This window comes from Ascidiella aspersa, chromosome 9 (genome assembly GCF_963924565.1).
Source record: "Ascidiella aspersa chromosome 9, kaAscAspe10.2, whole genome shotgun sequence".
Classification (NCBI taxonomy): Eukaryota; Metazoa; Chordata; class Ascidiacea; order Phlebobranchia; family Ascidiidae; genus Ascidiella; species Ascidiella aspersa.
The window spans coordinates 6,390,739-6,407,810 of NC_139455.1; the positions used below are offsets into that span (position 1 = coordinate 6,390,739).

Genomic DNA, 17,072 nt, shown 5'->3' on the forward strand with positions numbered 1-17,072 from the left:
AGCTTGAAGAGCAGTGCATTTAGCTTGGAAATACGACAGATTTGACCAAATCTAATCACGTCAAAGGCGCTGTACATTTCTCCTAAACTATAATATAAATGCTAGCATTTTTTAACAATATGCCATTATTTTTATGGGTATAATACTCATTTTGTTTGAATTGAAAGATTTGCCAATTTAAACCAAACAAACACAAAGTTTTTCGCGCTTCCCGCGACTATTTTGGATTTTAGTTGCATTTTTGCGCACAATTTCGCAAGAGAATGTCAGGTGTTCTTTAGGATAATCGTTTTAAGACGTCCTTATGATGTCATATCTGAAAACGTTTTTTAACTGGTGGCCGTAAGAGAAACAAAAACTATTAAAATGTTGGAATCGGACAGTCATAGTCATCGTCGATTTCTCTAATAGTCGCCTTCATGAACTTTATTTTTTAAATTTCGTATAGCCTCTACAACGTTGGCAGCTTTTACTACATCGAGGCCACCTACAACTACGGTGCGTTCGGTCGTCCATCGAACCCAGCCACGCCTCCAGCTGACCACGCCCTTTTTTCATCCCCCGCTGACCACGCATTCAGCCCCCACCGCTCCGCCTTCAGCCCCTGCCGCTCCGCCTTCAGCCCCCGCCGATGAAGGGCCCAGGTGGAGGAATTGGGGCGCCTGGGGCCCTTGGGAGGCCTGCTCGGTCACTTGCGGGTCGGGCCAGCAGCGCCGCCGACGCCCCTGCCCCGGCTCCCAACACAACGTTCTACAATGCAAGGGAACCAACTATAAGCAGAGAGACTGTCCCCTGTATCCCTGTAAGTGGTATATCTAACAAAGTTGCTTCAGTTAGTTGCACATATAAGCTTAGAAGTTGCCACGACTTAACAACTCAAGTAAATTGCTTTACTCAAGTTCACTTGAGACAATATTGTCAAATTACTTGACTAAACTAATTGGGCAACATGAGTAGACTTTAATAAAGTTCTTTAGACTTGAACTTCAGTAGTTTATTCAAAACAAAACTCATTTAGTCTTAAATATTTTCATTAAGTGCAATTAAAACTAAATTATTCTCGCTTTTAGTTTGTTTTGTATGGTTAGCTATCAAAGTATGATCAGATTTGATCAACAAGTTATCAAAATTGAATTTATGTTCGATTTAAACAACTTAATAACTAAACTTGCCTTGCTATTCTAATGACTTGGATGGATTTATTTGAGCTTTGTCCAGACAACATTACTTTTTCACAACATTGCTGTATTTAAAGGCCTAAATAAAAATGTAGATTGGTGTGTAAAACCAGTGTAAATGAGGCAAAGCAGTTCTAATATACCTTCTTTAACATTATTATGCTTTGCAACAATTTTTTCTAGCCGGTAAATTGTTTTGCAGCAATTTTTTTTTTTGTTTAATATTGTACATGTGGAGCAGTGGTTCTCAACCTTTTATGGCTTGCGGCACCCCTGCAAGATTTTTCTGTAGGTAGTTCACTAGAATGTCGCAATAAACGGAACTGGAACAACCTACAACAACTCTACAAAACGTAGGAAGTTAAAATTGGGTTTATTCCACTCTAATCGTACACAAAAAAGTTGTAACAGTTGAGCAAAAATCAAAATCTTAAAAATCTTATATTTCGCGCCACCCTTGAGCGTGCACCCCGGATGAGAACCACTCATGTAGAGTATAATGGATTATGCAATAAAATTATTTTTTGAATTATCCTACAATATTGGATGTCTATAGTCATCTTAAGGTTGTAAAAGTGAAGTCCAGCTTTGTGCCAAAACAATTAACTCAAGAAGGGAGTAAATAGGTCGCTGCGTCAAATAGGCCTTCTGACAAAGTACAAAACGAAATTTCTTATGAAATCAGCATTGATTTACTCAATTTATTTTGATTAGACAACCTTATGATCAACTAGAACAGTGCTTTTCAGCCTTTAAAAGAACCGTTCGTACTTTTTCTATTTCGGAAAAGTTTCGTCCGCACGAAACTAGCACAGTAAGTTTGCAACATTTGTTTTTTCCTACTTATGAAATCACAATGAAGGAGTTTGTGTCTGAGACACTATATGACTGTCCTGTAACACAAGTGGGCGCACCACATTATTTGCTTACTATAATACACATAATAAAATCATAATATGCACCACTTTCATCCACACATTCATCCGCACGACGTTTGTCATCCGCATTATTTTTTTTATCCGCACAAGTGCGTACCATACCACGGGTTGAAAAGCATTGAACTAGAAGATTACTAGTTTTACATTAAAACCAATCAGTCAGCTTTTACACCAATGCTTTATAGGCAGTGTCAGCTTGCGCGGTATAATATGTACATAAAATCTTGCGGAACACCTCCATCATTACATAACAATCCAATCCAATTTAACATTAAGTTTATTACCTATTCAATAAAAAAAGTATTATTTTGCGTGCTAGCTTTGCATGATACCAACGACAGCCAACTTAACCCTCAGGAAATTTGTGTGGTTTTAAGAAACGGTATATTATATTTTAAGCAAAATATCGGCCCAAGTTTGCCGATGTGTATATATGGTTAGAACAGGAATAAACTAACAGTCTGCCTCTAGGATATATCTGAGCATGCTTTTTCTGCAAGCATATTTGTAATGCATCACAGGCAAACATTTAAAAAAAAGCTGATTTACATTCAATGTTTGCATGTTTAAAGGTGGACGCGAGTTCGACTTCCGAAACAAGCGGTATATTGCCAGTTCGGATTTAAGGAATTTCGCAAACGCCGAGGATGCCTGCCGCCACCTCGGAGGTCGTCTTGCAGTCCTCAAGGAGAAGGAGGTGCACGTGGGGATAGCACAACTTCTTACTTACGGTTGGCTTAATTCAATTTTAACTTGACTGATAGAATTGTTCGGTCCTTTGTATTTTATATTACATGTCGATGTTCGACATTTCTGCTAAAGCTTTTTCCCCGCCCTTCGATTACAAGTGACGTTATAATATACATACGGACCAATTTACTCAAAACTGCTTTAAGCGTTAACAAGCCAAAAACCTTTGATTGTTAATTTATTATTTTCAAGGTAAGGTGCGAAACGGTACATTGGATCACGAAACACAGCTAGGTACACATAAGAACTTTACAATAGGTTCCTCTGGCATATAGTTTTTCAACCAACGTTTCGGCTTATTATCCGGCAAGCCTTCGTCAGGGACCAACACACAAAGCCAACAGGGTTCTTTGTGTGATTTTACTTTGCGCCCTGTTGGCTTGTGTGTTAGTCCCTGACGAAGGCTTGCCGGATAGTAAGCCGAAACGTGGTTGAAAAAATATATGCCAGAGGAACCTATTTTAAATATACTATGTCTGGTAGCAACAGCATATATATAAGAACTTTACATTCGATTGGAACAGATGCCACCTCTGATAAGTATTTCCACTTAGCAATGCCATTTCTACTTGGCATCGCGTATAGGGTCACTACCAGGGCGGACCCAAGAGGGTTGAGGCACGTGGCCATTGCCTCCCAAAACTGTATTTTTCGTGCAAAAATATTTCTAGTTTGAATCTAATTATGTTTCTAGAATGTCTCAGTTCAATTGAATAAAATCGCTTTATGAGCGAATCTATAACATCGTTGCAGCTTAGGGTAACACCTGTCGAATCTGAAAGTATACCAAGTGAAACGAACTGTGTGTGTTTATAAGGTTACTTTTTATGACGTCGCGTTTAGGTACAACTTCATAATTTTAACGTAACTAACTTCGTCTCTGAAATAAAATGCTCGTGCCCCCCCAAACCCAATTCCTAGACCCGCGCCTGACCTATTTATATGCAACGTATTTACAGTAGTTGCTTGCTTTACATGCTACTGTGTCTGTGTTGTCAGCCAGCCCATCATGGATTGGCCTCAGGAAGACTAACTTCTGGAAATGGTCCGACGGTGACAAGGTGATAAACATCGACAACAGAGATGTATTTAATCCTTGGACTACCGAAGGTCAAACAAATCGCCGCCTGCAATGTGCATACTTAAATGCTGATGCGAAATGCCATCGTTGGGGTTGGGATTGGCATCGCGGTTGGCGTCACACTAAATGCTGGCAGAAGGCTGACTGCAATGCCGAACATTTCTACGTTTGCGAGAAAGGTAAGTCGTATTTTTTTTTACTTTTTAAAACTATTACCGAGAAAGGGCAATTGAATTTACCGGGTTCCCATAAAATCCCCGTCGATGGCAGAGATTTGTGATGTTTTTATCATAGGTAATTACTAAGTTAGTTATTATATGAAACTATGGCATGTTTAAAGTTGCCTAAACAATATAAAAAACTTTTCATTACAAACACTTTTCTAAACAGGGTATTTGCGAATAACATGCCCGTCCAGTAAAATCTGACTATAGACTTCGAGCTGACAGCAAAATTTCATACTCATTGTACTGAATTTCCATTTAGTTTCGCATTTGGTTTGCTGAATTGGGCTGTGGTTTAATCTAAACTCTAAAGCATATAACACTGAACTCGAAAAAATTGTTCCAAATACCTTCCCAGCTTATACGGAGTAAAATTTCGTCGTTTTGTACTGCATTACAGTGCATTAACAGCTTAAGCCACGGGTTGTGTCAGGTGATAGATTCGCTCTTATAGTTGACGGCCCAACAACGTATATGTATCTGTCATGGCGTTTTTGTACAAAGCCATTTTGCAGTTAAAGAGAAGAGGTACGTCAAAAGGTTGCAGGGTGTCCGCAATTGCATACAAAATTAACAATTTTTTTAATACAGTGGCAAAGTTCGTGAATATAACGTTTTATGTTTAAATATTATGTTTTGAAAATGTTCGATTTATCTCGATTTTCCAGAATGCATTTAACATTTAGGTATTGATAAATATACAGGTAGTTTCGTGAAGTTGTTGGTTATATAGACTTAGGGGTCCGTAAACTGGACAGTAAATGGAAAGTGGTCCGTGACTAAAACAAGTCGGAAACCACTGCTTTAAAATGTTACTTTTCACAGTCACCGATGAATGCTTCCCAGGCTTGTGCAAGAACGGAGCAACCTGTCACGAAGGTGTCTGCTCTTGTACACCTGGATACGTTGGGGATCGATGTGATGTCGGTGAGAATACAGAGCATAGCGCTCATACCTTTACATTTGCACGTCTTTTAGTAACTTTGGTGTTTAAAGTTGTTGTTTAGAGCAGTGCTTCTTACACCTTTTTTAGTTTTGTTCACCCCTAGCATCTATCTCCAGATTCCATCCACCCTTGTCTCATGATATGATAAACTATCTAGTTTATATATAACAGCACAAATTGACTTAGGTTGTTTCGATTTTTGTTAAGATCAACTCAAGCTAAGTTTTACCATTGTAAATCTACAATTTCTCGAGTCGGGAGATATAAAGCTACAAAGCACAAAACACAGTCACAACGTTTAGAAAAACAATCGACTATAAAAAAAAACCCAGTCGACTATCAATAAAACAATCGACTATTAGAAAAACAATCGACTATCAACGTTTAGAAAATCAACCGACATACACTTCTGACGGTTCACCCTTATTCTCCATTTCCGTTTGGTTCACCCCTGCAAAAATTTTATTCACCTTGGGGTGAACCATTCACCTGATTAAGAAACACTGGTTTAGAGCAGTGCTCCGCAACCTTTTTCGATATGCGGCACACCAACAGAAGTAAAATATTTCGGCGGCACACCAACGAATTATATGTCGATGGACAATAGACAACAATAGCAAATATTCTAGACAGCCAAAAGAAAAAGAAGCGATTCATGGTAAAAGCGCCAAAAAAAGGCGCCAAAAATTTTACGTATTGCAATCTTATATCTTCTTATTTTGCAGACTTTCAAAAATTTCTATACTCGGTCGAATTTCTGCAAATTGTACCTCATTGAAATGGCTGATTAAAAAACAGGGGGCTTTTAAAAGCATTCAAAAAATGAAACCTGACATTGGCGCTTTGTACTTTTGGCGCGTGTTTTTTTGCCTAATTTATTTTTCGAAACAGCTGCCAAGACCAATTATACAATCACAAAGTAATATATATTTACATTGATATTTTATAGGTTTTATTTCTCCTTTCCACCTAAATGTAAAGATTGAAATCAGTTGAGTCAGCTAAACAAAATATTTTTCAATTTAATTTCCGGCGATAGAAGGTAACCCAGGTTTTACCAAGTTTTGAATATTATTGAAAGTTTATAAAAATGACACTTGGATAATTGCGTAGTCAAAATACCTACCTTGGTAAGATTTTGGCCTACATTTTTCGCGTTAATTAAATTGCTTATTAAATTTCCCCCTTCAAAACGTAAACACCTCCGGGAACGTCGCGGCACACCGGTTGCGGGGCACTGGTTTAGAGTAATTGCTAACCAACAAGCTAACCTGTCTAAAGTAAAGTGGTCAACTTGCCCAACGAAACCCATACGAGGATTAGACCCATGTTTTCTTAAGGTGTTTGTTTTTATAAATAGAAAACACTGGAAAACGGCCGATTGACTGTCCCCAAACACTATGAAGCATTAATTTGAATATACTTTTCGATTTGATTCGTGGCTTTATGACGAATGTTTCTGTTTCCAGTGTCGGATCACTGCAGCACTTTGCCTTGCCTGAACGGCGCTACCTGCGTCCTTGAAAATCTGCAGTACCGTTGCACTTGTCGCAATGGTTTCCACGGCACGAAATGTGAGCAAGGTAAATAGTGACCATTTTCAATGTTTGACGACCCGTTGTAAGTAGTATTTGTCAGCCTAGGAAACTTTCTCACAAAATGCCGACGGAAAATGTTTTTGTTTTATTCATATGCATTTTTTCTTCTAATGTAAATCAAATTATGTTTCTACGTCGTCTTAGCTCATTTGAATTAATCGCTTTAGCCCAAAGGCGTAGAACGGGCGTTTTGCGCTATGCGCGAATCTATAACATTGTTGTAGCTTTCGGGAAAACTGTCGAATCTAAAACTACAACAAGAGAAACGAACTGTCTGTTGTTAATAAGGTTACTTTGCATGACGTCACGTTTAGATATAACTTTATGACGTCACAATTTGACGTAACTTTCTAACAAAATCTCTGAAAATAAATTGTCATGCTCCCCAAACCAAATTCCATAAATGCTACGAAACGGTATTTTTCAGCCTGTAATGAATATAAAAACTTGTTTTATAGGCATTGCATACTCTGACCCGTTATTCCTTCTTTCAATAGCACTTTTCAAAATCTCCTAATTATAACCAAAAGTGAACATGACGGTAACGTTAAAGTACATTTTGCAGAGTACACGTGCTCGTTGGAGGGCTTACCGCCTGGTATTGATAAATTGGATCAACGTGGAAACAGTATTTTAGCTTCTCAAGTCTCAGTAGGCAACGTAGTGCGATTTAGATGCACCGACCACAAACTTACATTAAATGGTTCAGCGGAAGTCAGTTGTGACACATTCGGAATCTGGGAGGATGAATTGCCTGTTGGTTGTGGTAAGAAAACAATTTAAGTGGGGTGAAACAATGCCACTCGACTGATCAATTGATTATTTTAATTAATTAACAGAGCATTAATAATCGCGATTATTATTTTAGATCTGTTATGTCCGGATTTGGCTGACCCCGAGAACGGTAAAATTATGCCATCCGGGCAACCAGGGGCTGCTAGTTTGAACATTCGACAGAGGGCAAAGGTAGTTTGCAATCGTAGATACATTCCTGCAGAAGAAGAGTTGATCTGTACAAAATCAGGATGGTCAAGTCAACCTCTCTGCGAAGGTATTCCTAAATTCTTCTTATAAAACAGTGATAACGGTTATATACGTTTTTGTTGTTTCTTCATCAAAATATATCCCAAAATCCGACGAGTTCAGGAGTTGTAATAATTTGATTTTTAGTTTTAATACAAATGTTCACTTAATCTAAACTAGACTTACTATGACAACAACTTAAACTAAATCTTGTATTGCTATTTTTCACAAATTGATTTGGAGTTTAGTTGTTTTACGAATGACTTGACTAAGGCTTAAACAAAGCTAATGTTGGTGAACTTTTACGAATGTTTTTTAATTAGTTAGACCTATGTTATTTATACAATGTTGCAAATATAAGAAAAGTGTACACTTGATCACGAAACGCTGCTTTATGCTTTTAAAATAACACTCAAGGTATATGCCCAATATCAATGTCGTACAAATTTGTCTTGCAGGACAGTGTCACGTGTTCATCTCCAATTTAGAAGAAGGCGTGAGGTTGAGCGGAACAGATCAACAAAGCGACCGTGTTGTACGGTTTAAAGTAGGATCCCAGGCAACCTTCGAGGTATAGGTCATGCTTATTACCAATTTATTACCATTATAAAAATGTTTCTAAATTGGCAAAAATGTTTTAAAGCAGTGCTTTAAACAAAAATCAAGGTTGTCAGTTACCTAACACACCCATTAAAAAATTAACAATGCGCTGTTTATATACACTAACATTTTTCAATTCTGAACTCTGTGTGAATTGCTTGTTTGTCACCTACAAAGACTACAAAGATATTTTTGCTAACAACAGTTTTTAAACGACTTTAAATTTTCGGTCAATGACACTCATTTGCCAGACCAAAATAGGGTTACATTTGTACAAATTGGGGTAAATGGCTATTTTTAAATATGATTCCAGTGTGCCAACAGTGCCCAGGTTCTGAACGGCAACCCCGCAGTACTCACATGTGACAGCGACGGCCTGTGGGATTTCGATTACACCGATTTCCAATGCTCCTCGCCCTGTCCGGCTCTCAGTAACCCTAACAACGGAGCCTTAGTATGGACTTCCGGGTCTCCGGGTACCTGGGAGTTTGGGACTGTATTGAAGGTTAACTGTGACCGTGGTTACCAACCAAGTTCCGACATCACGGTCGAGTGCACAGCAGAAGGATGGACAAGGGAACTGCCGTCATGCACGAGTGGGCATTTTTATTTAGTTTGTTTTCGCATCTAAAAATCTAGATATGAAAACAGTGTTACTTAACCGAGGGCGCCAACCACTTCGTATGGGCGCGAGATCTAACCATTTATACAGTGATTTTAATTGTCTCATTTATCATATTGAAGTTGAGTCGTCTTTTATGCTGTCCCAGCTTTACACGAAACATACACATGCTTAGTTGCCTAACTGAAAAATTTGATTGAGGCGATTTGTCATTATCTGAGCTACTATAGTTTTGCCAGTTTATTTTGGTGTTTGAGTTCATTTAATTTAAATTTGCAACCTTTTAGAACCAATGAACCAATAGACGAGTTAGCTAGTCTTAATGATTGGGCCTTTTACTTTGATAAAAATGCTGAATTCACTTGGAATTAGCCTCATGTGACAATGACCTAAAATAGAACTTGAATTGCTATTTTTCACAAATTACTTCAATATAAATTCAGCTTTTTACTAATGACTTGACCGTGGCCTTACAACACAAATGTCGGTGATCTTACAAGATTGTTTCTAAATTAGTTAGACCTTTTTTTAAAAAATATACAATGTTTCAATGTATACGATTCCATACTATTAAATTGGAACTTTAACACGTAACGAAACGCTGTTCTCTAGTTTTAAATTAACAAAAAAAAAAAACAATACCAAGGTTTGGTAAATTTGTCTTGCAGGGCAGTGTCACGTGTTCATATCCCACTTAAAAGAAGGCGTGAGGTTGAGCGAAACAGATCAACAAAGCGACCGTATTGTATGGTTTAAAGTAGGAACACAGGCAACCTTCGAGGTATAGGTCAAGCTTGTTACCAATTTATTACCAGTAAAAATATTGTTAAATTGGCAAAAATGTTTTAAAGAATTAGCTTACTTTAAAAATCAAGTTTGTCAGTTACCAAACACATCCATTATCACATTAAACATGCGCTGTTTATATCCACTAACATTTTTCAATCCTGAATTAATGTGTGAATTGCCTGTTTGTCACCTCAAAAGACTTTTGGTAACAACAGTTTTTAAAAGACTATAATTATCGGTCAATGACCTTCATTGGCCAGACCAAAATAGGGTTGCGTTTGTGCAAAATGCAGTAAATGGCAAATTTGTGCAATATGATTCCAGTGTGCCAACAGTAACCATGTTCTGAACGGCAACCCGGCAGTATTCACATGTGACAGCGACGGCCTGTGGGATTTCGATTACAACGATTTCCAATGCTCTTCGCCCTGTCCGCCTCTCAGTAACCCTAGCAACGGAGCCCTAGTATGGACTTCCGGGTCTCCGGGTACCTGGAAGTTTGGGACTGTGTTAAATGTCAACTGTGACCCTGGTTACCAACCAAGTTCTGAGTTAACGGTCAAGTGCACAACAGGAGGATGGACAAGGGAACTGCCGTCATGCATGAGTGGGCATTTTTTTAATTTGTTTGTTTGTGCCATCTTAAAATCTAGGTTTTAAAACCTGGTTCTTTACCGAGGGGCGCCAACCAATGTCCAGGGACGGCTAGCTTTAATGCAATAATGAACCATTTATACAGAGATTTAAATTGTCCCATTTTGTCATGTCGGCTTTAGGTCGTATTTTATGCTGTCCCGTGCTTTGCACAAAATCTAAACATGTGTATTTACGTAACTCAAAATTTTGCCATTATCTCAAGCTGCTATTTGGGTTTATATTTAGTTTGGTTTCTTTTTTCTACAATGTGGGCTTTGTTTTGTCAGAAAAAATCTACGTTATTGTGCACCAGGGTCTTGCCTCCCTTCAAACTCCAGGAACTAGGGCGATATGATACCGTTTGATGAAACATATCCTATGAGTTCTGCGTCAAAGGCTTGAGAGTTTAGACGCTTTACAAGAAAATATAGTACACTTAATATTGATCATAGGTAAATCTATTTCAAAAGAACAAAATTGTTTATGGAAGAATGGTTATTATCGCGTAGAGGTGTGTAAAGCGAGCGATAGAACACGAGTGACATGATGTCCTAAAGTTATCAAATGTCTCTAAAGGTATGTGTCAAAAAAATAGATTTTTTTAAAAATCCGCCTCTTCAGCCAATTGATTCAGGCCTTCATAAGAAGAACACAATTTCAGTGGAGAAACAAAAAAGCAACTTACAATTCTTTTATGCAGAAATGTGCTCACTGGAAGGATTGTCAGATGAAATAAACATTGTGGATCAACACGGGAACGTTCTTTCATCAAAACAGTTTGCCCCAATGAATGAAGTGGTGTGGTTTCAATGCGTTGATACGGCAGAGTCATTGGTTGGTAAAAAGAAGAACCGATGTGGCAAACGCGGCATTTGGAAAAACAACCTTCCAACCGGTTGCGGCAAGTCTAACACTTAAATCTATTTAAAATATTGTAAACCAGTCATTTTTTAATACCTTAAGTTCAAGTCAAGTCTTTTAAAATAATGACAAGTCAAGTCCCAGTCCAAGTCATCAGTTGCCCAAGTCGAAGTCAAGTCTTTATTAGGGCACGTCATCTCCAAGTCAAATCACTGATATAATATAGTAAAACTATGAACCATTAAAATTCGTAAATGTTTCGATTAAATGAGCAATAAGCAATAATTCAACTATAGGGAATAACAAAAAAACAACATCTATCTGTATCATCTAATGATTTGACTCAATGACTTAAGTCCAAATCAAGTCATTTGTCTAAAATACTCAAGCCAATTCAATTTAGTTTACCAAACCGACTTAAGTTAAGTCAAGTCTTTTAAAAACAGTGCCTTAAGTGCACCTAAGTAAAGTCATCGATTTACTTCATTACAACACTGCTATTTAACACCGCTGAATCGTCACCACCATTACAGAAAAATCAAACTTCGGATTGTATGATTTATAGCGCAAATTGAGCACGAGGGGTATTCAAGTTCCTCCGCCACATTCTAATTTTATCCCAATCAATCATTACTCCCTGCTGTATGTTTATTTATGTGCCTGGGCAGCTAAAAATGCTTTGCAAGATTTACACTGCTACTCGCCTAAGCCTTTTATTAGATGCAACGAGCGCCGGGCTGTGATTTCTTTCGTCTATTTTAAATCCTCATCCTCTAACACCGTGCTTTATAAACCAAGGGTCGCATTCCTACAGGTTTCAGTGGCCGCGTGTGAAATTAAACAAATGTTACACTAACTACCTTTAATCCTTCATCTTTCCTACAAAGAAAACTTATGCAAAGCGTATAATCGCTGACCGAGTTGCAAATGTGTGCAGAAGTAGGTGACACGCAATTTTATGGTTAACACCAAGCTATCACACATGAAGTGTCGAGTAAAGTTATGCTAGGGTCGCTGACCAAAATGTTTGGGCGGCTTAACTCGAGCATGTTCGGTGCGTACACTGCACATTAGGGGAACATCCTCTCTCATTTTATAGATCTCTTATGTCAAAAGCTGCCCGACCCGGCGAACGGTAAAATACTGCCCTCCATGCAACTTGGCGCTGCTAATTTGAGCATACAGCAAAGAGCCAAAGTAGCTTGTGATCCCGGTTATTTTCCTGTGGAAGAAGAGTTAACGTGCACAAGAAACGGATGGTCGAGTCTACCTAACTGCAAAGGTATACCAATCAAAATTCAAAATTGCGTGTAAATTTAAAAGTTTGCAGACTCCTCTAAACACCGAAGACTTAGTAATTACAAAATAACCACGATTTTAATCTTACTTTTTTTCTTTTTGTTTTTTGTTATAATCTCTACCCAAACAAAAGCGTAAATTCCTGGCTGTCAGAACAAGCGGCATTACATTTCCGTTTGTTTATTCATCCATACAAAGGGATATTCACATATTTTACATTGCAAATAATGTCAAATAGCGGGATTTGACAGACTAGGTAATGGCTGCGAATAAATATTCGCTGTGGTCGCCATTAAGGCCCTTTTGATAAAAGGAATAAATTCTTGTCGATAACGGACATTTCTTAAGAAAATAAAGTCCAGTAAATAAATATATTCAGTACACACACGCCTCAGTTAGTTGTCTAAGCCCATAAAATCAGCATGATTTTCGCCGAACGGGCTCGGTTATCGGGTCAAGGTTTTTCAGTTACCCTTTAAGGCGAAGTTTCGATCGTTTACATCAAGGGCCACGAAATTTGTAAACAGCAAGCCCAAAGTTTAAGTGTTTATTGCAGCACGTTGCTCGGTCGTCGTCAAAGATATCCGTCAAGGCGTGAGATTTCTGAGAAACGATTCTACAGAAGAGTCTGTTCTGTATTTTGAACCAGCAACTCGGGCAACTTTCGAGGTATCGTTTGTATTTACAACAAACCGTTAGAATGTCAAAATATCCTAATCCATTATTTAAAAAATAACTAATTTGTTCATTTTTCTTGGTTAGAACCATTAACCATTTTAATATTTTGCCACAGCACGCTGATCTTCAATCTCTTGTAATTTAGGTTGTGTTTAATTTAATAGCTTTGGGGTAACTGTAAAATCAGTGTCTTCAAAGTAAAAAACAGTTACTCTGTTATAGTTTTGCAAGTGATCGAGATATAACCTTGTGTAAAGAGAATAACGCTAAACATTGATATTACAAACCAAAAATTAAGTCTTTTCAAGTTTAGGTTTCGCATAAAGTGCGAAAACGAACTTTCGTTAATCTTTTTTAGGTTAACAACAACTGACGCATTTAGCACGTATTATTTTAATGGCATTTACCTGCAGTAGATGATTTTGACGAAACGTTGGGAGGGCCACTAACGTAGAGCAACATGGCCGTACATAAATCAATATCAATGAACAATACGAATATTTTTAGGGTTGGAAAACAATGAAAGCCTTAAGTCGAATTTAACACGACTCGTAGCCGATGGTGATAAATCCTTGCTTTTAGGCATTTTAAGTTTGAAAAAATTATATAATTTGGGAGGGGCGTGTCTCACCATGAATCCGTCCTTGGGCACAAAGGTATTATTATTTGTTAAGCGATCCTGCTAAAATAATCCTTTACTCACTCCAGTCAACTTTCCTTTTAACACAAGCGACTCTGGAGATTGTATAGTGAACGGTGGTTTATTCATTTGTTTTAATTTTTTAGTGTGTCGACAACGCCCAGGACCTGTTTGGTCCCCCACCTGTGCTCACTTGCGGCGCAAACGGCTTGTGGGATTTCAATTACGCCCTGTTTTTCTGTCACTCGCCCTGCGACCCGCATTTTACTCCAAACAACGGGACCCTTGAATGGATAGATGCTGGACAGCAAGGAAGCTGGATGTGGGGCACGGTGTTGGGTGTCAACTGTCATTGGGATTTCGAACCAAGTTCTAACGGCACAGTCACATGCACAGACAAAGGATGGAACGGAGCACTTCCTTCATGCATAGGTCAGTAATTTTTTCTAGTGAGTTTATCGACATTCTGTAGTTGTCGGTTTTTCTATGCTATACACCTTATCAGTGTTGCAATGACTAAGTCTTAGATTACTTAAGTGCACTGTTTTAAAAAGACTTGACTTGACTTAAGTATTTTGGGCAAAATTAATTGACTTGACTTAAGTATTTTAGACAAATGACTTCGTTGAAATAAAAGCAATTTGCTTGCCCTCTATTGCCTTTTTGATATTTTTTAATAATCGGACGAGTTTACTTAATTTTAATAGCCTTTAACGTGTAATTTTTATCACAAACACTTTACTAGGACTTGACATGTTATTTATTCGAAAAGACTTTACTTGGACTTAAGTTATTTTACATATGACTTGACTTTGACTTTTTTACAGTCTTCCTAATCGTCGCCAACGAGGCCCTTATACTAAATCTCCTCATGGTAACTTTAGAATTATGGAACTATTGAAGAGTGTGCTAAAGTGGATATTTCTGTTTGAACTGAAAATAACAAAAAATTCTTCGAACATTCTATCCAAGTAACTAAAATAGGGTTGATATACCGTAATATACTCTTATAGGTGTCATAACTTATCCACACACAATACGTGGGTTGAATGCTGTTTCACCTCTATGATTTACAGTGTGTGGCCTTATCAATTCCGAACTTAATTCTGTTAAAGGGCACTTTATAGTTTGTAGTCGGGGCTCGAGTAATCTTATAGTAGTAAAATCGAATTCCGAATCAGACTCCATTCAAATGAACCGACTGCGTCGAATCTTGAGTTACGAGTCCGGAGCCGACTCCGCAACCATGGTCATTTCAAAACGAATGTTTTATGCACCAAGGAAAACGTGCTTTCGTTTTTGCAAATAAAAACTCGTGGGCGAACCTGCAAAAAAACAAAACCTATTTGAAGACGTTCGTTTTAACAATCGGACAAAATTAGTTGATTTTTGCCTTCTGTGTTGTGCCATGATACACATGGAAATAGAAGAAAGGATATCGCAGGAATCATTAAAGTATTACCGTTCTTCGTTTTGGAAGAGGTCTGCCCAGTCACATATACGACACTATTGTTACAGCTAAACAGGGGTGGCGAGCGACGCTGCTTTCCCGTGTTCTGCTTTAAACTATTTAAAGATTGCAAGGTCCCTTGATTGATTGTAGTAATAATGACTTAAGTCAATGAGTTGAATTGGCTTTGTTGAAAGTCACTCGCCCTTTATTTATGCGAAATGACAGGACTTGACTTAAACATTTCGGGCACTTAAATACTGGATCTAGGTTTAGGTCATTAAGGCAAATAACTTTACTTGAACTTAGGTGTTGTCACAAAATATTTTTGGTGACCCTGTTAAAAAAACTCTTATTTTTTTCTGAAATATGTAACTTCTATATGTTGCGCTTTTGTTGCTTGCCTGCTAAAATATTGCTCTGCTTTGGATGAATTAACTATTTTTTTACATTTTAAATTTTTATTTTAAATTTAATGTCTTGACTTGGACTTGCTATAAAAAATTAATAATAACTTAAACTGGAGCTTGGCTTGTTTTTTAGCGAATAGTCTGATTTCGACATGCGCTGTGTGCGCGATTATCGTAGTGGTTTAGTTTAAGATTGTGTTTAAATTGATCAACTTAAAGTTTATTTTGCGAACTTTTGCAGTGAAAGAAAGGCCACCGGAGCAAGTCACCCCTCCATAAAAATAATATGAAGGACTCTCAAATCATTGGACATGTCTAAACAAGTTTATTTTCTTCCGTGCCAACGCTAGACTTCATATTGAAAATTAAGCTAGCAAGTCGGTCCATTTTGTCTTGGCATACTTTGTAACACCAACTGACTAATGCCGTCTGCGTTTCGGCATAAGTGAAAATCCAAATACGTCCACACATTATTCTAACCCACCTTTTAAGCTGCTTTACAAGCCAATAATGCTTCAATTATGCTTTTATATTCGCAATTTACTCGCAATTTACTCATTAAAAATCAACAACTTGTCTGAACCGAATCTAGCCTTTTAAACAATGCTTACACTGTAGTTCTGTCTTTTCTGAGCACAGGTCATCGTTTTTTTGTTTTGTTTTTTTCTTTTAATTTGGTTTTTAAAACTACAGATAAGGTCCTGTAAATTGAAACATAACTGTACTGCTGATTTCACTCCTAGTTTATTGTTTCACCATATTTCACTTGTCTCACAACATGTTTCCGTCATGACAAATGTATCAGATTGTTTAAATAAATTTGTCAACACCAAAAGTGCTTATTTGTTTTAGTGATGGTGGTAAAAAATAACGCTATGATACAAAAAAAACTATCTAAAGGCAATCGCCACCCCTCTAACGCCAAAAATATCTACATAATTCTATTATTTGGTAGCCTAAATGCGCTTTTCATACCAGACCAGTCTGTTATCTCGTCCACTTCTTCAGTGTTGTAACCAAGTACTTTGCGAAATAAGTTAAGTCCAAGTCAAGTTCAATTGAAGTTTCAATCATGGGTTAGAAAATGGATTAGGGTTGAAATTTTAGGGGAGTTGATTATGTACTCAGGGTTAAGTAAAGTGTTGTATAGGCCTGATTCTAACCATTTAGATCTTATTCCGACGGTTTTTAGGACTTAGACGGTACTACGACTACTATGTACTAGTCCTATTTTGTTCTTTATGTACTAGTCCTATTTTGTTCTTATTCCGAGCTGTGTTTTATTCTGACGCTGATGCTGTTCTAATTTCGGTCTTATGGCTTTCGAGGTTCGTTTGTTGTGACATTTT

General features: G+C 37.6%; 1 protein-coding gene across 1 annotated transcript in view; it reads left to right on the forward strand.

The window, feature by feature from the left end:
• LOC146132083 (sushi, von Willebrand factor type A, EGF and pentraxin domain-containing protein 1-like) overlaps window positions 1–16,558 on the forward strand; it is a 44,315-nt gene extending 27,757 nt beyond the window's left edge. The window contains exons 22-37 of the mRNA XM_083396885.1: window positions 449–802; window positions 2,689–2,847; window positions 3,866–4,126; window positions 4,997–5,098; window positions 6,587–6,700; window positions 7,281–7,481; window positions 7,584–7,766; window positions 8,197–8,309; window positions 8,652–8,934; window positions 9,629–9,741; window positions 10,074–10,356; window positions 11,086–11,286; window positions 12,346–12,528; window positions 13,102–13,214; window positions 14,010–14,295; window positions 15,965–16,558. Of these exons, the coding sequence (XP_083253011.1) occupies window positions 449–802; window positions 2,689–2,847; window positions 3,866–4,126; window positions 4,997–5,098; window positions 6,587–6,700; window positions 7,281–7,481; window positions 7,584–7,766; window positions 8,197–8,309; window positions 8,652–8,934; window positions 9,629–9,741; window positions 10,074–10,356; window positions 11,086–11,286; window positions 12,346–12,528; window positions 13,102–13,214; window positions 14,010–14,295; window positions 15,965–16,002 (2,987 nt within the window). The 3' untranslated portion in view covers window positions 16,003–16,558. The remainder of the gene's footprint in view (window positions 1–448; window positions 803–2,688; window positions 2,848–3,865; window positions 4,127–4,996; window positions 5,099–6,586; window positions 6,701–7,280; window positions 7,482–7,583; window positions 7,767–8,196; window positions 8,310–8,651; window positions 8,935–9,628; window positions 9,742–10,073; window positions 10,357–11,085; window positions 11,287–12,345; window positions 12,529–13,101; window positions 13,215–14,009; window positions 14,296–15,964) is intronic.
• The last annotated feature ends 514 nt before the right edge of the window (window positions 16,559–17,072 follow it).